At 42.0% G+C, this 26,102-nt stretch overlaps 1 protein-coding gene across 1 annotated transcript in view; it reads right to left on the bottom strand.

Annotated features, from left to right (window-relative positions):
* Positions 1-23,373, bottom strand: part of CDS1 (CDP-diacylglycerol synthase 1) — a 32,509-nt gene extending 9,136 nt beyond the window's left edge. Inside the window, exons 1-7 of the mRNA XM_027692752.1 lie at positions 23,287-23,373; positions 14,670-14,797; positions 11,586-11,682; positions 7,188-7,285; positions 5,283-5,422; positions 3,681-3,739; positions 1,313-1,395 (exon numbers count right to left, since the gene is read on the bottom strand). Of these exons, the coding sequence (XP_027548553.1) occupies positions 1,313-1,395; positions 3,681-3,739; positions 5,283-5,422; positions 7,188-7,285; positions 11,586-11,682; positions 14,670-14,797; positions 23,287-23,373 (692 nt within the window). The remainder of the gene's footprint in view (positions 1-1,312; positions 1,396-3,680; positions 3,740-5,282; positions 5,423-7,187; positions 7,286-11,585; positions 11,683-14,669; positions 14,798-23,286) is intronic.
* Positions 23,374-26,102: the final 2,729 nt, after the last annotated feature.

Raw genomic sequence — 26,102 nt, 5'->3', positions numbered from 1 at the left:
ATTTAGCTATACTGGTTTTAGTCTTCAGCCAAACAAGATCATTACAGATCCATGTTAGTTCAAGTTAAAATATTATTTTGGTGCATGAGTTAAAACAAGAACAGGCTGGCTTTTTCCTATCAGGCTTGAAGACTGGTACCACAGTTAAGAAGAAATCAATAGATATAAACATCCTAATGTTTTTGATAACATCAAAACAAGCAAATTCCTTAAAAAGTTTAAATGATAGCTAAATACATAAAAAAATAGTTTTCCTTTCCCCCCACCCTTGTCAGTTTGGAGCAGCCTGTGTTAGCTTTTTAAGTGTTCTTTGCATGCAGACTGCTTCTGAATTTGTTATTCAAGCCCATTAATCTTTTTTCCCCCCTTTTCAAAGCAGGGATGTATTAATAAGCTAAAAATCAGATTTTGTGACCATCTGCCAAACTACCTAGTAAGAGTAGCAATAAGAAATATTAGGCTAGCAAGGCAAATATGTTCAGTTTTTGGCACATGAACATGATTACTATGAAAAGAATTTCTATATACAAACTTTGTCAAAGGCTTTGGGCTTTCTTTCTAACTATACAACCTTGTCTGCAATAATCTCCTCACATGTTCATATATCAGGAAAACAAAAAGGAGAACATACAGCATTATGTCCTCAGAAGAACACAAACCATCCTTCATGTGCTTGTTCCTTGTTTCCCAACTTGAAATTTACCCTGTCCCTGAAGAAATGTAGGGAAACATACCTTCTCTTTGAGGAGTGGTTTTAAGTAATCAAATTTAACTGCATAGCCAGAACTTAATGTATCACTGGAAATGGGGCACTAAGATGACCCAGCAATAACCAAGATTAAAACTCTTAAAATATTTTAAGTACTCTGCATTTATTTGAACAGGGAAGGCTGCAGGGAAGGTGGCCAGATTGGGGCTTTCAAATTAAATGGTCCATCTTCAATAGCTCTGAGCAACCTGAAGTTCCCAAGTAATTGAAAAAGAATTGCTCGATATTCATCCATTCAGCAAAATGCTACAGAAACTATTTGACCAAGCATGCAATCAACATTATTCCTTGCAAGTAAATGAAGTGGTTGTTCAAAATTATCCTACTTGTGTCTGTCAATCTAAAGAAGTTGCTGCTTCCTCTTCTGTATCCTTTACCTCATTGCTCCCAATTCCTTCGACTCCACTTCCAAGTAGACATTAACGCTCCTTTAATTTGTACTGCTTTAACTGTTCCCTCGATTATTCCCTAACCAGATCTATGTAAAAGAACCAACCTTTCAATGCAATAGAGTTACAAATCAGTTTATTACTGTCCCCTTACCAGATCATGCCTTCAAAGAGATTTTGGATGACAAGATGAGATTGAGTTACAGTGATCAGCAAAGTGACATGAGTCCATGCGAACTGTTAACAATGCAACAACACAACAGTTAGTGAAAACACCGACCCATACACCTGGATAAATACTGGCGTGTCAGCTAGAGGAGGTATTTAGGAGTTCACAGAGAAGACCAGTTCTGGTGATAATGCAAGAGATGTGTGCATACAGTATATCACAAGTTAGCTGGCTTTCTGAAGCAAGCAGTGAAACTTTAGCAGGTTTCCCCATCACTTACCTCCACCCAGAATTTTTTAATGTGCGGTTTAACACCTGATTTAATAAGACATACACCTTCAGCATGAAAGCAGCAAAGAAATGTAAGCAATGTGATATTCTGTATATACATATAACAGACATGTTAGAACTGTAACAATAAAATGGCAATGAATTACTCATGAAAGAGTCACGTTACATGGATGTGGATATCTTTCATAACAGAATACTCTTACGAAACATGAAAATTCTCAGGATTAGTGAAAATGAAGTGTTAGTTTTTAAGTGCACAGTCATTTAAACAGTCATTTTCCTCAGTATTACTGTACGTACTTGATATTTAATCTGTAGCACCAGAGTGCAACAAAGTAGTTTCCAAACAGTTCACCAGTAAAGATTCTACAATAGATTTTACTTTCCAAACACTTAAAACAAGAACTGGTAGTTTTTCTATGCTATACCAAATTTAAGCACTCAAAGTCTGGGCCATTTAACACTCTTAATATCCTACTTCTTTAATTCTCTTATCACATGTGTTTTCCCATGGCAGCCAGACTCTACTTCCAGATAAGACAACTTGAGAATGCTGAAAGGAAGGGTACAAGAAATTACTAAACGTTTCTGAAAGTATTACCTGCTGGTTAATTAAGGGAGCTCTGCTGCTAAATTTTTAGTATTTGTACAGTGATGTTGGAATACCACATAAAACTAAGTGGCTACTCTATGAGAATCATGGAATGATTGCAGTTGGAAGGGACCTTAAAGATCACTTAGTTCCAACCCCCTCACCATGGGCAGGGACACCTTCCACTAGACCACATTGCTCGGGGCCCCATCCAGTCTGCTTGAACACTTCCAAGGATAGGATAGACTTTCCTTGTCTGTCCAAACATTGTGCTGCCACACCATGGACATATGGCTTCCCTCTGTTTTATTGCAATTCTTAGGTAGTCACACTTTAATGTTTTCTTGGCAGACACCAAGTTGTATGACTGACACCACACTTTTTTTACTTTCTTTCCGAAAAAGGAAAAAGGGAAAAAAATCATGGAAAAGAAGGTAAGGATTACCTCTCCTAGAAAAACTGCATCTCCCTGACAGGGAAGTTCTCCCACAAACAGGGTACATTATTTTGAGCAAAAGATTTTTTTCCATGTTCATACAGGGCTCAGTAAAGTCCTAGTCTAGAATTAGGGATCCTCAATGGTAAAGTGCTACCTAAAGCAGTGTAGAAACAGAGGGGTTAACTGCATCCCCAGAGCTTTAGGAAATCTTTAAGGTTGTGCAATGCCCTAATTGCTTAAGTTCTTTAAAGACAGGAGCTGTACCACATTACTGTTTCACTGTGGCTTCTAGTCATTCCAATATAGAAGTGGGAGTGGGAACGGTGTCAATGGGGTGGTTTGAGTTTGTTTAGGGGCATTTTTTGTTTGCTTGTTTGTTTTTAACCTGTAATGTTACAAAATTAGTTTTTGACCTATAAGATACATATTAAAAAAAGATACATATACAGTAGCTACTATGTTGTTTATTAGATGGACAAATACAAGAGATGAGAATGCTGGTTTCTTCTAGTAGACCAATGATCTACTGAAATACAACAGAGCAGAAGACCAGAGCAGCTGTGAAGTATCACAGAATAAATCTTCCACACAGGGGTTAAGATCAAGTTCCCTTAGTAGTACTTCAGCGGGGCTGAAGTAACACAAAGTAACACTCGAGTCACAAGAACCACTTCCCACACTGCCCTGAACTGTTTGGCTTCAGACCTGGGAGGGAGGTGCACACCCATTTCTCTATGAATCTCTTCAGTATCAGCCTATCACTAAGGGAAACATATCATGTTGTACACGCACAAGGCCTCACCAAGGACAGATTGTACTGACTGAAAGGCTGCATCCTGTGATACAATAATAATAATAATCTGCAAAGTGAACAGATACCAAACATTCCAACAACACTTGATTTCGTGGCATTGTCAATTTAAGGACATTTTCCACACCCCTCTTCTGAACCAGTTTATGAACACAGGGACATGACTGTTTCTAGTGACATTCATAACGTGAATGACCACAGCAAAGTGGGTAATACACACCATGTAAAACTGCAGACGATAATGTTTCTTCACTAAACTCAAAACAAACATGCAGAATCCTGTAAAACAAAGCAAGTGCAGTTTGTACCATCTTATATGCAATGACACTGAACTGTGATATACCAGTAATTCTCTTCCTTTGAAGCAGTTTTTAATTCCTCTGCTGCTAGGAGCATTTGCTTATATTCAGTTAAGTGTACATATAGAATTATTCTCATATAAGATTATGATTTAGTTAACACAGATTTAGTTACCATCAGTAAAGAACATTCATCTCAGCACATACAAGGTCTCATCGTGGACACCGTTTTTAGTGGAGGAGGTCATCACTTCTAAAAACCACTCAAAAGCCAGGTCAAAAAATGGTTTTGAATAATTAACAGAAATAAACAAAAGGAAGAGGACCGGCTTGCCCCTTTCCCCCAGACAGGCACACAGTCACATGCAACACAAGTGTGAAGTGCAGGTGTTGGAGAATTCAGCTGACCAAAAGAAACTTTCTGGGTGGCTAATAGAGCACCTCTTCTCTCCTATGGCAACTTCCTGTGCCAGCAGGAGTCAGAGGCCCTCAAAAGACCCTAAACCCTGGGGATAGAGCCTTAGTAACTCCACCATCCTAGTGTGCCAAAGGGCAAATTACACTCTGCCTCCTGCTTTTGCTCATGACTAGCTTGCCTCATCTCTCCCCTCACTGGGTCAAGAGGCATTAGTTAAGTTAGTTTCCTCAAGCCAAAGCCAGCTGAAAAAGGTCAGGTTCTGCAAAGCTGGTTTCAAGTTTGTGATCTAAGCATTGAGTAGAATTTTTCTTTAGTTTAAAAAAAAAACAAAATAACAATAGTAACAGACAGAGTTCATCAAAGACCAGGTTTCTCAGTACGCTTTTTAAGTATTTGTACCATAGCAGTCCCCTGTCCCTTAAGCCAATCTGAGTCTTCAGTTGATTTACTTTTATGTTAAAGTAATAGTAACTGCATTGATGAAAACACTGTGGACTATATTTACACGTTCACAAAGCAATACCCCATGAGAGTGCCAGCTTGTGTCTCTTCTTCCTACAGAGGAGGCTTTTAAAAAGTCTTTCTTTGGACAGGGAGGAAATCTATTCATAAGGCAAGTATCTGAATGTCTTGCAGACAAAATTAAGACTCAGGCATTTTGACTAATCAGTTTAAAATATATTAGTAAATCCTATTACTGTAGACCTAGAAGAACACTTGCACAGAAAAGCATCAACACAGCACAGCAATTACACATACAATCATCTCCACAGTGTGCCGAAATAGTGTTCACATATTCAGGTACTGAGCCCCAGTTCTTCAGTGATCAAGGTCACTGTTTACCAGCTTCTCTTCAGCACTATTAGTTCAACTTTCTCAAGATCATCTACTTGTTTAGGCTGCTTTCTTCTTCTTGGTGAACACAAAATTTGTATTCATCTTTTCACAGAAAAAATGGACCCACAAACATGTAATTTCCTTGGACATTATGAGGAAAGAGAAGCTGAAAGTGCATAGAGAGCAACTATACATATTTTTAAATTTAATAAGTATAGACACAAATGCAGCACAAAGTTCTTTCATTTTTGTGATTTCCTACACTTACCTGTTAAATACAGTGCAAAAGATATAAACCTGTGATAACGAATGAGGAATTGTAGCTGTTCTCTTCTTTGCACAAATGTAGCAAAGTAATCAGCTACAGTCTCTCCATAAAAGAAGTAGTTCACACACAGCAAAAAGTACCTGCAATATGCAACAATTAACAGTTATTTTAATAATATGCACTAAGTGCAATTCTTAAAAACAAAAACACAAACAAAAACAACAAAAACCCACAACAAAAAAGATCACACAAAATAAAAATCAGAAGGGTAGAAAAGACATGCGACAAAACCAAAATTCAAGTATAAATCCAGTTTTAAGGGTCAGTGTCTCCTCTGATAAGCCAATTTTTGTAATTTACTTCTTCTAAAGCAATGACACTAGAGAAACAAACACATTTTTCAGAATGCAGTTGGAAAATTCTTTTCATCCTAAACTATGGCATTGGATACTCCATATATATGCAAGTCCATTTCAAATATTCTAAAAGTAGAGAACAAGTATCTGCCATCAATATTGACACAAGCAGTCCTGTGTATTCTTTTCCCGTATCCTAAAACGGGTAGTTTGTGATTTCTGCCTTGGAAACTGGAAAAAAGATACTTGCAAAATGAACCCTCTGAGGTTATATGACAGTGAATCCGACATGGGGCTTGAGGACCTGAATACAACTATGCTCCTGCCATCTGGCCTGAGGATTGTCATCTGAAAGAGTTTCTGATGCATCTCCTGCTCCTCTCCACCATGCACTCTGCCTTTTAGCTTTCCTGATTGAGCAGTAATCTTGCAGCATTAAATCCATCAACTAACTAGCAAATGCAGTCCATGTGCAAACTATTAACAGGATTCTCTCATCTCATTGAAGTGTCTTAGTATTTAGTATCAGTGGCAAGATGTTAGACTGAGAGGAGCTTTGATGTTAACTAGTGTGGCAGTGCAGAAGAGTTGATTTTGAGCTCCACATAAGAAAGTGACATTGGTGAAGTGCCAAAATAGAATAAGTGGCAGAGTGCACATTACCTCCTCTAAAAATTCTGGCAGGACTGCAGAATCATTTGTGTATGATTGCAAAGTAAAGTTGCTTCTAGAAGTGAAGAAGCAATGTGACAAGAGACAGGGAATAACCTAGATATTTCAATTCCTTAAAAAACCTGACACAACACAAAACCAAGGCAACACAACACAGGTCATGTCTAAGGAATTATCTCCTTAAGCACCTTAAAGACTACATGTGCCCAACACCTTCCCATAACACTGACTAATAGAAGCGTTTATTTTTCCTCCCAGAACTCAGAAGAGTTTATTTCCCCATTTCTATCCAGCCCTATACAAACTGGACATTTCACAGGTGTTCAGGATTTGCCATAAAAATTAATCTCATCTTCTAGCTTTCAGAAGATTCCCCCAACACTATATTCATGCAGTCCTATGATTAAGTGCATGACTGGAAAGGATTTAGAACTTGTGTGCAATTATTTTAATTCTCTCTGTGTGCAAAGAGGAGCCTTTAAGACACCTGTTCTATTAATTTCTTGTGCAAGGTTAACAGCCAAAAAAAAAAATTCAAAGCAGTTCAGGTAATACACATCAGGTGGTTTTTTGACTATGCACACTTTTAGTTTCCATAAGCTCAATTCTGACTTAAAGCATAAATGAATGCAAACATACGTGTACATATATACATATTTTTTATAACAAGGAAAAAATTGGAAGTAATAAAAGGCCAACTGACTTGTCCAAGTTCACAGATGGAACACAACTACAGAATTCTGCATTAGAGACAGATGTAAAGTTTTATGTCCACACATGGCCCACAAAGCTATCATTCCACCACAACAGGATATGAAGAAGATGAAGATTTAAGTTTCACATCCTGACTCTACTGAAATTCTTGCTTGCTACTCACCAGCTGAGGGATCTAAACCATGGTAAGTCATAGGAGTGGTAGACTCTGTAACCAATAGTAATGATTTCATGATAACACTTCACTTGGATGCTTAAGACCTAAGATAAGAGAAATAAAAAACTATGTAAATATGCTGCAGTTGTTTTTTACAGGCAGTGAGTAGCAATGCAGCCTGCATTAAAAAGAGACATTATTCTGAATTGAAATTCCACTCAGAAAACAACTTCAAAGCAAATACAAGAAAAACTAAAGCTCCGTTTAAAATTAAAAAAAATCTCCAAACCACTACGCATGATGAGAAAAACCCCACATTGGGCTAGCTGCAAGAATATACTTGTGAAACAAGGAAAGACTCCTGATTTTTTTTCATTAAAATAGTTTGACAGCAGCAGGTCAGGAGTGCTGCCTGTAAAGAAGGCTCTCCTGTTTCTTTTGGCTAAGTTTTATCTTTACATTTAATGTGAGAAATATTTTCTAGGCCCAATGGAAAAAACTAGCTGTGCAACACACGTTGGGCAGCCAGGTCTTTTCTTTCACTTGCAAGCATCTCATTAGGGGCAATTAGGATTTATGATTAGAGGCAAAGCTCATCCTAACCCAGGTCTGAATGTCACACCCTCCACGGCCCTCATTTCGTTTTGCTGATCTCACTACTTCCCTGCTTCGCCTGCACTAGTCTGGCTGTATGTCCTGTCATGTCTTTGGGCTTCAAAGGACTCTGCCAGTTTTGTCCAATCCACACTCACCAAGCAGATCACCCTATTCAGTTACATGGTATTGCCAAACACAGGCCGTTGCTAATCCCGTGCAGGGGCAGGAGTAAGAACCTTCCCACGCTGATGGCACGTGTCAGCATGCAAGGCTTTGCAGCGTTCACTTACCACCTGCATTCATTAATACACTTCTTCTTGCTCAATGTGCGAACACAGATTGAAACAGTCTTACACCACCTCAGTGAGTTAATTTTGAAGCTCCCCTATCTCGTGCTCTTTCTTCTGCTTGGCCTGTATTATAAAACTTCAAATGCAAGAGCAACATTAAGGGATTGCACCTTACAGTGGAAAAGGGCACTGGGGTCCAAAGGCATGGAAGCTTGTGCCTGTTACCTGAGCAGCAGGCAAATGTAAAACATGCCTCCCAACTATTCAGAGCAATCTCAGGGCTTGTGCTCCAAACCTCACTGGATTACTCTTCCTACAAGCCTCTGGGCATTTTCAGTATTAAGATTTGGTTTTAGCATGATAACTCTTATTTAAATATGGGTTATTTGATTCCAGTGAATTAAATACTTCACGAACAAAACTGTTTTTTTTCCTCCATTCTCCTTTTTACTTAGTTTCAAATATCAACTTTATGAACAGTTCATTGTATCAAAAGACAGAGATTTTGCTTTATGGTATAACAGAGGAAGAATTCTATACTAACTTTCATTACTTTTTGGTTGACAAATCCAAATTACTTTGTCTTGACAGCTTTGCCCATGATTGCAATCTCAGAGTATACCATGAATACACCAAGTCACCCTGCAAACTGATTATGTCCTTTTTGTTCATAATCATCATTTGCAAATGTAACAGACCACTAAATGAAGGATTGTGAAAATAATCTCTCCAATCACCTACACTTTAAAAGGGCTTTTTTTTGTTGTTTCTTCACACACAAAAAAGAAAATCCTCCACTAAAGAAACAACAGATCACTAGTTTGTCATGTCATTCATCTGAAAACAGGAAATATAAACCAGACTAATTCAGATGTAGAGACTCTAATGCAGACGATAATGCTGGTGAAACAGCACTCCAGTCTCTCAAGACAATAAATTTTATGACCTTTGGAAGAAGAGGGAGGTGACTCAGGATGACTACAAGGATGTTGTGAGATTATGCAGGGAGAAAATTAGAAGGGCCAAAGCACAACAAGCACTTAATCTGGCTACTGCTGCAAAAGACAATAAAAAACTGCCTCTATAAACACATCAGAAGCAAAGGAAGGTCTAAGGAGAATCTCCATTCTTTGTTGGATATGGGAGGGAAACATAATGACAAAGAATGAGGAAAAAGTTGAGGTGCTTAATGCCTCCTTTGCCTCAGCCTTTAATGGTAAAAGACCAGTTGTTTTCTGGGTACCCAGTCCCCTGAGCTGGAAGACAGGGACAGGGAGCAGAATAAACCACCCATAATCCAAGGGGAAATGGTCAGCAACCTGCTACACCACACAGACACACACACGTCTACGGTGCTGGATGGGATGCACCCAAGGGTACTGAGGTGAATGTAAGTGCTCACTGAGCCACTTTCCATCATTTATCAGCAGTCCTGGCTAATCAGGGAGGTCCCATCTGACTGGAGATTAGGCAATGTGATACCTGTCTACAAGACGGAGTGGAAAGAGGATCCAGGGAACTACAGGCCTGTCAGTCTGACCTTGATACCAGGGAAGGTCATGGAGCAGACCATCTTGAATGCCTTCCCATGCCACATACAGGACAATCAGCAGATCTGAGCCAGCCAGCATGGGTTTATGAAAGGAAAATCCTGGCTGGCTGACTTGATCTCCTTCTCTGACATGGTGACCCGCTTAGTTGGTGAGGGAAAGGCTGTGGATGTTGTCTACCTGGGTATCAGTTAAGCCTTTGACAGTTTCTCACAGCATTCTCCTGGAGAAACTGGCTGCACGTGGCTTGGGTGGGCATATTCTTTGCTGGGTTAAAAACTGGCTGGACGGTCGGCCCCAGAGTTGTAAATACAGATTCAAGAAGGTGAAGTGCCGAGTCCTGAACTTTGGTCACAAAACCCCATGTAGCGCTACAGCCTGGGGGCAGAGTGGCTGGAAATCTGCCCAGCAGAAAAGGACCGGGGGGTCCTGCTGGTCGACAGCAGCTGAAGAACATGAGCCAGCAGTGTGTTCAGATGGCCAAGAAGGTCAATGACATCCTGGCTTTTATCAGCAATAGTGTGGCCAGCAGGACTGGGGAAGTGATCATCTCCCTGTACTCGGCACTGGTGAGGCTGCACCTCAAGTCCTGTGTACAGTTCTGGGCCCCTCACGACAAGAAAGACATTGAGGTGCTGAAGCAAGTCCAGAGAAGGGCAGTGGAACTGGTGAAGCATCTGGAGCACAAGTCTGATGAGAAGCAGCTGAGGGAGCTGGGGATGTTTAGCCTGGAGAAAAGGAGGCTCAAGGGGAACCTTATTGCTCTCTACAACCTGAAAGGAGGCTGTAGCCAGGTGGGGGTCAGTCTCTTCTCCTAAGTAACAAGTGAGAAAAAACGGCCTCAATTGGTGCCAGGAGAGGTTTAGACTGGATATTAGGAAAAAAATTCTTCACCAAAATAGCTGTCAAGCATTGAAAGATGCTGTCCAGGGCAGTGGTTGAGTTACCATCCCCACAGGTATTTAAAAGACATGTAGATGTGGCACCTAGGGACATGGTTCAGTGGTAGTTTGGCAGTGCTGGGTTAATGGCTGGACTCAATGATCTTTAAGGTCTTTTCCAATCTAAATGATTCTAGGAATACCATCCAAAAATTTTTTCACAGGAGGATATGAAAAGTACATTTTGACAGTGAAACAATCTTAGAGTAAAAAATCAGAGCAGTTACCTAGAAGTACCAATTTCAGTGTTTTAAGCACCACATTCCTGCCTGTTACTTGCCATGACTGGGAAAGATAATTAAACCATTATTCAATAAAAATACCAGCAATAAAAATGACGGAAAGAAACAGTAAAGGCTGACCTGCTATGCAGCATGTATGAAGAATATTACAATTATTGTTATTATTATCATCATCAGTATTTCACTTCATGAAATGCAGTGAAATAAAATCCACCTTATCTCTGTACCATGGAAAGGGGTCTAGCTCCACTCTACAGATAAACCCAAGGCCACAAGGCATGCCTGAGAAAAGCCTTTCAGTGCTGGTCACAGACAGCAGACCAGACTTGTCTGCTTTCCTTAGCCTCAAATTTAAAACTGTCTCAATTTTTTTTTTTTTAGATTTTTTGTTGGTGGTGATGGGTTTGGTCCTGGAGGGTTTTTTGGCGTTGGTTTTGGTTTGATTTTTGTTTGTTTGCTTTTTAAAACAGACTCAAAGTATGCAATAGTAGGAGATAGAAACTAGTCAATGAAATGGACGACAGTAGTTTAGTAAGGCAACAGTAATTCAACTTCTTAGAGTTACTTTAATTCCTACTTTAAATAAAATAATTACAGTACATAAGAACTCCTTAATACACAAGTTCCAGTTGTGTCCAGTGTTTTCCAAAAGTATTTACACTCACACAAATAAGAGACAAGTTGCTCTGAATTGTCTGTGCAGTTTGCTTCTAGCTGTCATAAGCATGATGAATGAAGAGATCAAGTAACTCTTGCCCAGAAGCATGTACTTAAACAAACTTACCAGAAGCATCAGCATAAATGATCCCAGGTATATGATCAGAAAAAAACCAGAAATCATAGCTAGACTGAGAATTCCACGAATCCACCAATTTTTCCATCTATTAAAAAAAAGATAATAAAAAGCGAGCAGTTATAAATGAAAATAAAGGCCACTTCCTTTGCTAACTAGAGATAAAGTGTATCAGAAACAGTAGAAGTAGCAGAAATTTTTTGTGTTTGATCAAACACATAGCAAGAAACACAGAATCAACTAACTATCCAACTAAACAGGATAAATAGTAAAAGAAATTAAAATCAGCCATCTTTCTTCTTTCCCCATGCTGCCCCCACCCTGCCGCCAAATCTCATTTGCAATTGAATAGCACAACCTCATATTGAAGCTGCTGTGAAAATACATCAGGACCTTAGAAAAACATCCCATTACAAGACTGATGGGGGCCTGGCCATGTAAAGGCTTGTGTATGAAAAAGGGCTGCCAGGTAAAACATATATGATTCTTTGAGGAGTAACAGACACACAAAAAACCCTGACAGGTGATAACCAATTTTCCATAGAGGCAAAGTAGCTCTTTTGCTGGGCAGAGGGTTATCTATTGAAAGCAGTCCTGTGCTCTTGTGAGCACTGGCACCAGGACAGGAGAATATGTGACAATGGGGGATGATGGGTCACACTAGCTGTACTCTTTTGCCATCGTAGACCTTTGCAGACATTTGTGGCTACCTAAGGAAAACCGAATAAAAATTTCTGTTACCACAGAATCGTAGAATTGTTTAGGTTAGATAAACTTCTGAGATCATCGAGTCCAACCATTAACCCAGCACTGCCAGGCCCACCACTAAACCATGTCCCTAAGTGCCACATCTACACATTTTTTAAATACTTCCAGGATGGTGATTCCAACACTTCCCTGGGCAGCTTATTCCAGTGATTGACAAACCCTTTCCCTAATGAAAATTTTCCTGATATCCAACCTAAACCTTCTCTGGCACAAGTTGAGGCCATCTCTTCTAAATGTATACTGAATCAACTAATCACAAGTTACTGCTAAACACAAAGCCCCCTACTATGGCCTAAAGAAATTCTTACTGATGTTTTGCTTTGTATCAGTCTTGTGCTTTGTTGCTGCATCAGGAGATACACCTGATGCAGGGGATAATGTTACTTTTGCATCACAGTCCAGTTCTAATGTAAACTTCAACTTTATTAAGTTGATTTTCAAGGGTGTTACTCAGTGGCAGGCTAATGTCAGCTACAGCCACTAATTGGATTTGCCTTAAGTATCAGAACAGTGGCACGACAGGCTTCATCAAAACACGGTTTTTTGTTCCTCCATGATGTGGGCTACACAATAGCAGCTTTCTCCTAGTGACATATCCATAGTGAGCAAAAGTCCTGTAGAAGAATTCAGCTTTCTTTAAGAACTATGTTAAAATACCACATGGTATATTGAGGGTGTTGGCAAGTGCAGCACTGGAAAGACAGCTTCAGTAAGACAAGCTCCAGAATCTAGGAAGCCACTTGAAAATTTTATTTTATCCTCTCTGCTAGAAAGTTACAGATACTATTTAAGTTCAAATACAAAGAAAAACCATATTTCTGAGAGTTACAGTGCAACTCACTCATGTTGCACATGATAACAACAGCTCTGATGGATCTGCTAGCTACTAAACCAGCAGAGAATTTTGAATCTTACATTCATAAAGCACTGAGAATTTAATTTTTCACTCAAAGCACCTTTGTACACCTTTGTGCAAACACTCCAATAAAGAATTTCAAGCATGTGAAACGGGAAAGGTTTCACGTGCCCCTCTTAGTTGCAGGCTTTGAGGTATCACCATGCCCTTTGGAACAAGTATGATTTGGAGACTTCCACAACTCTTAACATGATGAGAGAACTCTGAAACTAGACACTCCTTGCAGTGTGATGGCAATAGAGAACATCACATTCTGCTCACAACTAGTGCAGTTTAGAAACATGCTTTTTGAAACCTGAAACATTACATCTGTTTATAGCTCACAGACATCACAACAGAAACAGACAACAGATTAGAAAAGGAGCAAGGCAAACAAACTGTGATTTCACACTGCTATTGAAGATATCTACTGCAGATCAGTTTTTCTACAAGGACTGGGAAATTTTTAATCATAGTGTGGATTGGAGGTATTTCTGACTCTTGCAAGACCCGAGCTGCATCTGAAACATACACTGTATATTGCTTTGTTTGTTGAGCATAAGGTATATACTATACACACATTCATTTTACTAGGTAGTTTTTTGGCATGTGATCTATCACTTAAATGCTCTTTCATTGTATTAGTGAAAAAAACAATGCAGCTTGCAATCTCCAAAAGGGTTTGATTGATCAAGTGTTGTAAAGGGTCTGTATAAAAAAAAATTATACTAGGAACTCTATCTGACAGCCTTCATGAATATGCAGGTCTATTATCTGTCTATCTATATCCATACACATCCCCCCACATTTCCTAGCCATTAAGCTTCTGTGAGGTTGGAGGTAGAAACCTAGGTTTTAAAAGAAACAGCAGAAAAAAAAATAAACATTGTTTTAAAAAGAATGGAAATAGAAGTTATGTTGTATTTAGCTGTAAAGAAAATTACTTAGAAGTGGAAATGTTACAAAAATCTAGCAAACCTCACCTTGAGAATGTACACATCTTTTCACTTATACACAAATACCAACCCCCTCTTTTAACCTTGGGTGTAGGAAATCAGTTTATTATAACACCCAGAAATAATTATTCTGTAATTCACACCCAATGACTATTCTTTAGCCTATTTTATTGCAATACTCAGACTGAGCAATGGCAAATGTTTATGTAAACTATGTTTACTTGGAAATTTATGTAATGGGCAATCTACAGCTACATGCAAAAAATATTACAGTGAAAGGACTATTGCAGGATAAATAAATCAATCATATCCAGTAAATATTTATCCTTGAATTTTCATGTCTATCATATGAAATTTAAAACTGCAGTACAATTTGTAAGAATTAAAACTGCAACAAAATCTGTAAGAATTTTAGCCACCAGCTATTAAGTTTTAGAGCTCTTTGTTTTACTATACCTGGCAGATAAGCCTGACAAAGCTCTCTTGAGGATTTCTGGAGTGCTGTCTGTTGGTGGAGGAACATCAGGAACATCTGAATCACTTCTAAGATCCAACTCGCAAAGTCTTTCTTCCAAATCCACTTCCTAGCACAAAAAAAAAAAAAGTCCAAAAACCAAACATGACATTAAAGATTATTAGCTATTGTGTCAGAAAACAGTATTCGGAGTCATAAACATTACTTCAGGAACTGATAATATTTGCATTACCTTCTAAAAGACAACAGTGGAGTACTAGTGAAAGTGTAGATGTTGTAGGAGACACATGTATGCCAATAAATGTTAAAAGAAGGCCTGTACTCAGATGATGTGACTTTACCTGCTATGCTCAAGAAACTTCACATTCTAAGCACCACTTTTTCAAGGCTGTACGTTTCCAGAAATACGACAGCTGACATAGAACAAACAAGTTTAACAGAAATCCCCAACCCTCTAACATATTCCCTCACCTACATCTCAAACTAACCTTTTATGGAATAAGGAGAAGGGTCTTCTGGTGGTTTAGTGCCACATTAAGAAAAAAAAAAAAAAGGAAATGTAATGCATGAAAAAAGTCCCTTTGTACAGTGAGAAAGGCTTACTGATACAGTCTCATACACGTTAGGACTTGACCCTCGGGCTTGAAAAAAACTATCCAAACACAACCTGTGAAGTGACCAAGTGTCTCATGGACCCAGTATTACTCAAAATAATTTCCTGTATGACTGCAGCACTGCAGTTGTTTCTTCAGTATTCACTAACAACAGCTGAGGAAGACATCATCTAGACAAACCATGTGTCTAACTTGAGTGCAAAACAGGCAGTACATATTTTGGTGACAAAGTACAAATTGTCACCAATGCTCAGAGCAGACTGTCAGGACTGTTCTTCCCTCAGCTAAAGCCAACACCGAGGGTGACTTCACTCATTCTAAAGTTGCAAACACCACAACTTCAGGGAGTTGGAAAGCTGCACTCAGCCCTGGCACAGCAGTAATGCAGAGAGCAGTCTCTAGTTCAGCATCTGGCTCTCTTGAGATCTGAACTTCCTCCTGACCTCCCTGACTTGCCTAACCTTCTTACAATCCCAAACAGCTTCCAGCCTGCCCTGCTGCCTCAGGTTCAGTTCTTAACAATTCTGGGGACTGTTAAGTAACCGTGCTTGAAAACTTTCTCCTCCACCACTATATGCTATTTCTCTGTCTCTCTCTCTTTCCAGCTTCCTCATCTCGGTTCTTTTTCCTTAATCTATTTCCATGAATTAGAAACTTCTGCTTTTTTTTTCCTTCCTACTTTTCCTCAATATTATTATTTTCTTCCCTTGTTCTGAGTATTTTTGTCACTTTGGAAGCCAGCAGAGGCACATCCTCCCTCTCTTATCCTCTATAAGACACGGCAGCATTAAGGCGCCAACAACCCCAGCCGTGGATCGCACGGTTGCTCAGTTTACAGACCATCGCCTTTTCCAGGAAGCTACACCTCGGTGCAACCTCTGTCTCAGTGACTGGGCTCTGCAATCAACACAGGGGAGAAGATAAGGCTTTTCAAAGCCGGCCGCCCAAAGCCAAAGGCCGGGCCCACACCCAGGGGCTGGGCAGAGGCGGCCGTGGAGGGGCCGGGGGCGAGGAGCTGACCAGGGTGCTGCAGGCGGGCTCCGACCTCGGACCCTCCCCAGGCTCTCCAGGGACACTGATACGAGGGGAAACACCACCCTTTCCACTTAAAAAAAAAGTGGGTTTAACCTTTTAGAACCCGAGACAGTGACCTGGCGCTATACACACGCACAAGAAACACTGGTAACAACAGGAAGAATATCCTTTTTAACAATGTTAGGCCTGGGTTTTTCTCATTCACTTGATGGACCACACGTGCTCAAGATGAAACTCTCAATTTTACACCACTTCTCTAAAAAACATGACCAATTCTCCCCTATTCCTAGAAACCTCAAAGCTGAATATTAGCCAGACACTATCTATAATTACTATAAGTAAAAAAAGCAAATAAGCTGTGGTCCAGACTTCAGAAAGAAAAAAAAAACTGAAAAAGCAGACAAACAGATAAATAGATAAATAAATAAATAATAACTGTGACTGTCACCTTTTATTCAAAGTTGTTTCTCTTAATGTTGTGCCATAACTTGGGAAATCAACTGTAGATGCAATTAGGGGGATCATAGCTCTCTCCCAAAGCCATGTTCCAACTCCTGTGACCTGCACTCGAATGCACCAAGCTGTCTGTACAGTTCTGGGAGACACTACTCACTGCACAGATGACGGACAGTAATCCCAGCCCTAAGACCATGACTTAGCGTCTTTAATATTAATCCCTGCTTGCAGACGGCAGAGATGTTCTCTCTTTTAAGCACTCAGAACTAATACCCTCAAACTTTTTTGTTCTATTTTGGTATTGCAGAGAGTATTTCCAAACTCCACTGGTATTTAAACAATTTTTAAAAAATAAATTCAAACTTAGTTTTATCCCTCTGATTTTTAACACACAACCATGACTTATGCACCTCATTATAAGCAATGTTTTATATTCACTATTTCCAACATCCGAATTCACAGGTGCATGGCATTTTTCAGAGTATCTAAACACCATGAAGAAGGAGTCTGTGTTTGTCCAATGTGTTTTTCAGTAGCTCATGCCTCATCCTGCTGTTACGGAGAGCTTGGCTGGTGCAACCTGCAAGTTGCATAGAACTTGGTGCATATTTTTAGCCCTGCGTTGCTACAGTAACCAGTGGGAATAAACACCTCAACTATCTCAACTTCCCTTTGTAACATACCTCAAAAATTACCTTAAACACTTTATTTTCCAGTTAACTGCTATCACTGCCACAACAATTTCCTGAATAAGGCATTTCATTTGTAACATCAGAAGCCAAAAAGGAAGTTTGTCACTAAAAGCTAGCTCATTGTCTTCTGCATCATTAAGCGCTTAGAGAACCCCATCACTGGGGGACAAGAATTTCTTGCTAAGTGTTTTCTAAATTATTTTACATGATTGATTATAAACGGTCCAGTTTATAGCCACAAATAATAACAATCGTTATGGAAGGGAACACTAAGTTAATCATTATCAAAGCACTCAAAAATAAATTCAAGAGTCTTGCTACTGCAGCTTGACCTTGTAGAAGTAGTTTTGAAGTTCAGTACAAACCCAAGCAGCCCTTCATTCTCCTGCTCCTCGGGTTTGAGATCCGGCCAAGCTGAATACACAGTAACATCAAGGACCTGAGAAGGTCCATGGGAAATACCATGGGTTTCATGCTGTGAGCAGGTATTTAAAAAGTTTTCAAAGGTTAATTGAAAACAGCAGAGGTTGTACAGCCCTAAGTGACTAAGACACGTTTCAACCCCAACTCCAAATTAAATGTTTTATCCAAGCTGTTTTTATTTTTTCCTAGAGTTCTCAAACTGCAGGTGTCAGAGCCTTTTATTTGCAGAAAGTGTGCCACCCCTGTCTACTTGATTCACATCCGAAGTGTCTGTAATGGGCAGATGTTGCAACAATACCATTGCCTTGCTTCTCTTTGTTTGAAGGCACATGTTCCTTCAAGAGAACCCATCTGATCAGCTCACAGAATACGAGTCCAACAAGACTGAGATGATGCAGGACTAACAAGAACAGGGAAGGAGGGCAACATGACAGTTATCCACACACTACAAAGAGCTTGGCACATAACAAACACGCCTATCTGACACACTACAATGCTCATCAGTTTTCATCATTTCCAAAGTACCCTGAGACAAAGGCTTATTTAGTTGTAGGAGTTTGATTTGTCTTCATTTTTGTACTCTTAAAAGACAAGACTTTCAACCTTAAGCTAAATCTTCTGTACAAGGCCACAAATGCTTGGCCACATGAAGGAGGAAATCAACCAGTCAAGAGCCTGAGCCTCCACCACAGGAATTCAGAACATGTGACATCTTGCCACAAATTAAGCTTCCATGTGGATTTCTGCTTGCTGGCTATTTCACAACAGCTCACAAAATACAGCCATGTGTCATGCATAAAAAAATAGACATGTCAATCTTTCATCGCCTAAAAGGCCATATGCTTCTCAATTACTGTTTTGTACCACATGCCCTCCACTACAATTAGCACGTGCCAAGGGAACCACGCACCAGGATTATTCTAGTCACAAAGGAACTTGCTGCGTTTCCCTTGTACTGCATTTTTTCCAGGACACAATAAGGAACTCCCAAGCAGACAACAAATACGTTTTTCTTGGAGAATGTGGCATCTCCACGAAGCTTAACTGAGAAAATTAAGACATTGTCCAACAACTTATATGAAAATGTTAGCAAGCAAAAGAATTTAGTTATTGCCATTTTATAAGTCTGTGTAACTCTTAAAGTAAGTTTCCTCCTCCTTTTGACCTTTCTACAATCTCTCCCACAAGTTTTACAGTGAAGTCAATAGTTCGGTTAGAACACATTGGAGTGTATTTAATTAGATGTAACTTGATACCTTCCTCTTAAGTCAAGATACCAAAGCATCAGAAGATCCCGAATAATAAAACCTTTTTTTCCAAACTGTGAAAGCCTGACACATGCAGCAACAGACGTGAGAGACCTGCACATACTCAATCAAAGACTGAAACCTACAGACCCTTTACTCTCTGCATTAGTCCTAATTCACCACCATTTCCAAGGAAACAGAGGTTTGGAAATAGTCTGCCCGTATTATTATTATTACTATGATTGTAGCAAACAGCATGGAGGTCACACTTCTCTGTGAAAATTAAACTGATCCATTTTCTGGGTATTGGGAAAGAAATAAGTCAAATGAAGTGACTAAGTGATCCATGACAGACAAATCCACCATAACCCATACTGCCATCAAGAATTTCATTTATCTCCCAGCAGGTTTGCAACATTTTGGACATCAAAGATCCAAGTCTCACACTGAGCTTCACAGGACTGAACAACTTCTCCAGCAATTGATTCCCTGAAAGGGCTGTCCCATGGAACAGAAACAGCTCTTTCAAAATACCACAGCAGAAACAGTGGTCAGTGATTCCAGTCTTGTTGAAGTTACAAATAATTAACAATGACCCTAGGCAAACAGGCACTTGTTCCCACAGTAAGCAAAGCAATAACATTCCACTTCTCCCTCCCCATCCTACTCTGACAGCTCTGTACAGTACAAAGAGGAATAACTGTGATTACTTCCAAGACACACTAATTTTTTGGAAGCATTTGAAAGAAGTGACACTTGCTCTCTAGTAAAGAATGCAAACAACTGAAATGTTAAAAGAAGCATGAACACATGCACATCAATCTGTAAAACTTTAACTGATTTACACATACTAAGTATTTGAATGCCAAGTCATTCCTGTTGCTCACAAGGGCTGCAAACTATTTATGAAGGCCCTTTGACTAGATATTCTTAGGAAAAGAGCAGCCAGGGCAAGCAGCAGGAAGTGAGAAAGTGACAACCAAAAAAAAAATCACTCCTGCCACAGTACAACACAAAGAAACAACAAACTTGAGAAGTTGCAAAGCCCTACAAGGCAAAGGCATGTTCATGGGAATTTTGAAAAATGTCATCAGCTCAATAAGCTAGTGAGCACCTGGAGATGCTGAGACTTACAGAGCTTGGGAAATTCAAGAAGAAAATTCACAAGGGACGTATTATATTCCTTCCTACAACACCGAGGAAATTAACTTTGAAATTATATGGATGTAGAAATAACTACCAGTTGTTTTCAGTTAGTGTTAAAAAAGACACGCAAATGAGGAAAAAAAAAAACCTAAACAGTTTCACCTAAATTTAGTAGGAAATGAGCACCTACAGACATAGTAAGTGTAACATGAAAAGTACCAGATACCATACTGAAAACAGGACTAAAAGTACAATATAGAAAACCCTCCAGAAATATTTAGTGTTTCTGGAGTTCTTCAGCAAACACAAAGGACTTCTCTACTTGGGCCAACAAGGTGTTTTAAAGCATGTTGCCTTTATGTATTGGGTTGACAAGAGAAGCAGCAGCACAAAGCAGACAGCATATGAACAGAGACAAACAAGTTTTCTCCTTCATTACAAGTGAGGAAGAGGGTGATGTCTCTGAGCTGCATACTACAAAGCAGTGTAAACCCACTGCATCATGGCCATCCTGAGTAGTTATGAAGCAAAGAACCAGTTTTGAGTCCAAATACGCAATTACCATACCAAATAGGTCATCTTAAAATAGCCACAGGATAGTAAGGTATCCACTTGTTGTAAAGGCCAGGCAAGAGATAGAGTAGAATGATAACCATCTAAGAAGCTGTGTAATGTGACATCTGTGAATTCAGATGGCCAGATGCTTCTCATTAAATCACCTACAGCAGACATTACCTGTGGGCTCATATTCAAAACTGTGACCCACTGATGGACAGTACAAAATACTGGTTTATCCCTACATTTACCAATGGCACTAAAGACAGCTTAATATGTACAATCAATCCTTACTGTCACCTCTGAACCATGACAAGGGGCACTGGTGCTGTGCACATTGCAGACAGGTTGAACAACTGGGGTTGTTCAACAGTGGGAATACCGAGGGTCCCCCAAATAATTCCTCACAAAGTCTTCCATGCAGTGGAGATGGCTTTTCATATCTTTTGTTCAAGAGATCAACACAAATGCATGCACACTGAAATTCATCTCCTGATCCAACATCTTAGCTGCATACACAGCACCAGAGTCCTTTCTGTTCAACATCATCCAAAACTGGATGAAACACCAGACTGTCAAGCAGCTAAAGTCAAAGCACAGGAGGCCTAAAGGCAAGAACAGCATTTTCCTCTCTGAAAATCAGCACAGGTAAACCAAGAATAATATCAGCAAGTTTTAGGGGCACCGTTTTGAGATCTAGAGAGCAGAGGCTTTGAGCAGGGAGAATTCTTTGAAGACAGCTCACTGCACACCTCAGAAATGAACTTAGCCCGCAAAATAAAGCAAATCTGAACAGCTCCACAGAAAAAGAGCTTTTCGAGCACACTGCTACAAGAAATGATGTGTAAAAGTCAATTCTCATCTACAGAGAAATACTCTCAGCACACCTATAGTGTAAACACTACCTTATGTGATCACAGTCCTCAGTGCAGCAGAGCACTACAAATTTTCAAGTTCATTGGTTTTGAGTTAAAGCAACCAAAGCACGGAGTAAAAAACTATTGAGTTTCACTTTCCAGTTCCTCGCCACAATGCCTAAGGCAGACTGCACACTCTGCAACATCGACATCCACGCAGGTTTAAACAGTTACTGATTGAAGTAAACACACCATATATTGCTACCTTAATTTAGCAGAAAGCTTTCTTTCTTTCTTTAATTCCAGTCACCAAATTGAGACCTTCTCTTTCATTTTGTTCAGACAATTAGCAACTGTGATGTGGTGATGTGCTTAGCTTTTGTAGAGATAAGCCTTAACTGCACAGCAAACAAAAGAACAGCACTGTGGCTGTTTTGCCACTGTAATGAACCTGATGCATAGACTTAGTATTTCAAAAACCTCTTGCCTTAGCAGAAATGTCATACTGTAAGTCCTTTCCAGGCCAGAGGTGAAAGCCTATCACTTAAAAGGCCATAAAACAGAAACAGTTGCTGGGGAAATGCTGACATAGCCTTTAACTCGAGTAGATCACCATTCTGTGCTCATTTCCGTGCTACTGTACGCGCCCAGCCAGGACGAAGTGTGTTCTTTGCCTGGTCCAGTGTCCTGGTTTCATCTGGGATAGAGTTAATTTTCTCCCTACTAGCTGATACAGTGCTGTGTTTTGGATTCAATAGGAGAATAATGGTGATAACACACTGATGTGTTGGCTGTTGCTGAGCAGTGCTTACCCCACGTCAAGGACTTTTCAGTCTCCCATGGTCTGCCAGTGAGGAGGTGCACAAGAAGCCAGAAGGGAGCACGGCCAGAACAGCTGATATGAACTGGCCAAAGGCTCTACCATAAAGTGTCATGCCCAGTATATAAAGTGTTTGGAGAATTGCCTGAGAGGGGTCAATCACTGCTCGCTGTTGGGGTGGGCATCAGTCAGCAGGTGGTGAGCAACTGCATCGTGCATCACTTGCACTTTCTTGGGGTTTATATGTCTTTTTGTTGTCTCCCTTTTCACTATTTTTTCCCAATTATTAAATTGTTCTTGTCTCAACCCAGGGGTTTTACCTTTTCTCCCCCGACTCTCCTCCGCATCCCACCGGGCGGGAGGCAGTGTGGGGGTGTGAGCTCAGCCGCCGGCTGGGGTCACACCACCACATCAGCTCCTTTTCCAAGGGGTGAACTACGACACGCATCCCGGCAGCTCAGCGGCGCTGAGCTTTCGCTGCGGGCCCGGAGAGAGCGCGGACGCTGCCATTTCAGCGGGAGGACGGCACTGTGGGAGAACACGCATGGGCCCCAATCCCGCGGCCCCGTGGCACGCCGCCCCTTCCCCAGTCCCGCCGCCCGGAGCGCGGCAGCGCTGTAGCCGGGCCGGCACCGGGCAGGGTCCCTTGTGCCGGGGCCGGGGGTGCAGCGCGGTCCAGGCCCCCGGAGGGGAGGCAGCGCCGCCTCGCTGCCCCGAAAGCCGCCAGTGCCGCCCTCCCCCGCGCGTCCTCACCTTGTCGCTACCCGCCTCCTCCTCTTCCTCCTCCTCCTCCTCCTCTTGCTCCTGGGCAGCCGCCCTCCGCCGCCGCCGCGCCGACATCGCGCCGCGGGAGCGCAGCGCCCACCCGGCGGGGAGCGGGCGCAGGCGGGGCCGCGGTCGGGACGGGGAGGGCGCTGAGGCCGCGCCGCGGAGCCCGCTCGCCGCCTCTTCCTCCTCCTTCTGCTCCTTGTCCTTCTCCTCCCGCTCGGAGCCCGGCGCTGTCCCCGCCGCCGGGGAACCGGCGCTCCGGCTGCGGACGCCGCCGCGGCTTCGGAGGCGCGGCCGGAGGCGGCTGCCCGGGAGGGGAGAAGCTCCGCGTCCCCGCGGCGGCGGAGGCTGGGGCGGAGCGGAGCGGGCGGGGCGCTGTGGCCCAGGTGCGCCCGGCGCTCCGCCCCCGCCGCTGGCACCGCCCCGGGGCGGGCGGTGACCGGCCGGGCCCGCCGTGCTCCAGGCCCGGTGCCCGGCGGGGCGTCCCGTGCGCCGAGGGCAGGGTGGCCGCGGCGGTGGACACATGCAAACCCCCGCAACGCGGGCGTGGAGCTTCAGGTTGTTCCGTCCTGATTGCCGGGATGGCCGCGGTCGCGCTGTGTGGCTGCGATCGGGCACGTCGGTGGAATCCCCTGGGAGACCGCGGCAGGAATCTCCACGGAGCCCTTGTGTCAGCTCCTTGTCAGCGCCCCTGGATGCCCATGCTGCAGCCCACGCGGGCATCGCTGGGCGTCTGTGGAGTGCTTTGCTTCCTTCCGGGATGCTCATGCCCACCTGCTCTGTGCCCATTTTTAAAGGCAGGTGCGGTACTTGGCTCGTCCCTGCCCCACCATGCCAAGTGCCCTTGCCAGGTATGGTGCCACCAGCCCTTACAGCAAAGAAACACACCTGCCTACGAGCTCAGAGTCAAGAGAAATGCCCTGCGAGGCCAGTTAGGCAGGCTGAATTCCTGCAGCTGCCCTTTTACAGTGCCTGTGCCTACTCTCTGGCTGGCCATGGCAACAGCTGTCTGCCCCGGAGTATTCCCATGAAGACGCTGAGTCTAGATGTCACTTCAGTGTCTGCACACTGGCTTACTGTGCCTGCAAACACAGGGCCAGCACCTCTTCCAAGGCAGTGTCTAGCTGCTCCTGCTGTCATCTGCATTATCCATATGGTGACTGGTTTCATCGAGCTTGATTGGTTTTATTTCATTACATAAACAACATTATTATTATGTCCCTTCAAAGGTATGCTTGGCATGTTTTTAGTGTAAATGCCATGGTTCAGGAAGTTAGAGTGAGATGCTGTGAATGGACACGGGTTATGGCATTGGTAAACTGACTCCAATCTTGCTGCCAAAAAGTGTGGACCCCCTGGTATTTGGGAAGAACAGCCACTTATGTGAAAGGTTTTGCCTGTGTGCTGCTGACAGTGCCAGGAGGTAGCATGCCTGCAGCATCCCCAAGCATGTGCAAAAAGCTAGTGTGCTTAAGTGAAAGGCTGCTCTAGCACAAGGCAAAGCAGAGACCCAACGCCAGGCCAGACAAACCACAGAGGCACTTTTTGACACTGGGACCCTTATGGACGAAGGTGACAGTGGCAGCCCACTGCCGCTCAATTATATGGCCACATGGCCTGGACTCTCCAGCTCTTCACTCTTGACAAGTATAGATTTAATGTATTTCTCCGTAAGTGAAATAATATGGGGGGAAATTTTGTTGGACAAACTCAGCTCTTCTTCCTCTGAATATGAGAGGGTGGGAAACAGTTCTCCAGTAGCTAAGAAACCTAAACCATATGGGATGAGCACAGTGGACCCCAGTGGATAATGAGGTGTCCTTTCCACTCTATCCTCTTCCAGTATTCTGGTTTCAGTATTCCAGTTTCTGCTATTGAGTTTTTTCTTGCAAGTGTTTCTCCGGCAAAGCTCTCAGAAGAAACCAGTTTCCCTTACTTCAAGTGCAAGATGTGTATTTACCCTGTTGGCCCTGAAAATGGGAGGAGCTATAAACATGGGAAAGAATAAACATTTATTTTCTCCCTGCAGAGAAAATAAGAAGTGGTTTGTCTGGTCTCTGCAGCTTTACCACCCGTGGTGGCTGCAGCATGTGGAGCAGACATCCAGGCTGTTTCCCCTGGCATGCAGGTCGCACACATGGATCAGTAGTCTGGGTTAGGGTGGACCTCAATGGAGCTACATCCACCATGGAGCAGCTGAGTCTAGATGAAGAAGTATGTGCCTTGTTATAGCCCTTCCTGGTAAACCTGGCCTGAAAAATACAGGGCTGAGAATGATCAGATGCTATGCTTTTGCCACAGAAAAGACCTTTCTGTGGTTGACAGGGCAGAGACAATGCTTCAGTACCTGCATAAAGATCATTAAGTATATCTTTACATCCCATCCAGGAGAAGAGTAAGAGCCTCCATTTCTCCTATATCTTTTCTCCGCTCTTAACCTAAACAGTGAAGGGAAAAAGGATTAATCTAGAAAAGCTCAGAGGAAAAAATAATTGTTTAGCAAATGGTGTGATGGAAGAAAGTAACAATAATGGCAAACAAGGAAAGGTGAAGTACTCGAAACATATTAATGAGCAGAGGCAAGGCAAGTGCAAGAAGATGAGTCACTGCATTTCGGGAATAATAAAGGCAGCAAGAAATGAACAACTGGTGACAGTGGGGTGAGGGAGTGAGCAATCTTCTGGGCAGGGCTACTGAGAGAAAGAGAATAAAAAACAAGGACCAGGCCCCAGCAGGATCAGGTGAGAATCCATCCCTAGCTTCACTCCTTCTCTCTCCTGTCTGGGTGATCCTGCTGCTGT

This window comes from Neopelma chrysocephalum, unplaced genomic scaffold (genome assembly GCF_003984885.1).
Source record: "Neopelma chrysocephalum unplaced genomic scaffold, ASM398488v2 Primary Assembly neopelma1_88, whole genome shotgun sequence".
In the NCBI taxonomy this organism is placed as follows: domain Eukaryota; kingdom Metazoa; phylum Chordata; class Aves; order Passeriformes; family Pipridae; genus Neopelma; species Neopelma chrysocephalum.
This window is presented reverse-complemented; position numbering and strand designations above follow the sequence as displayed.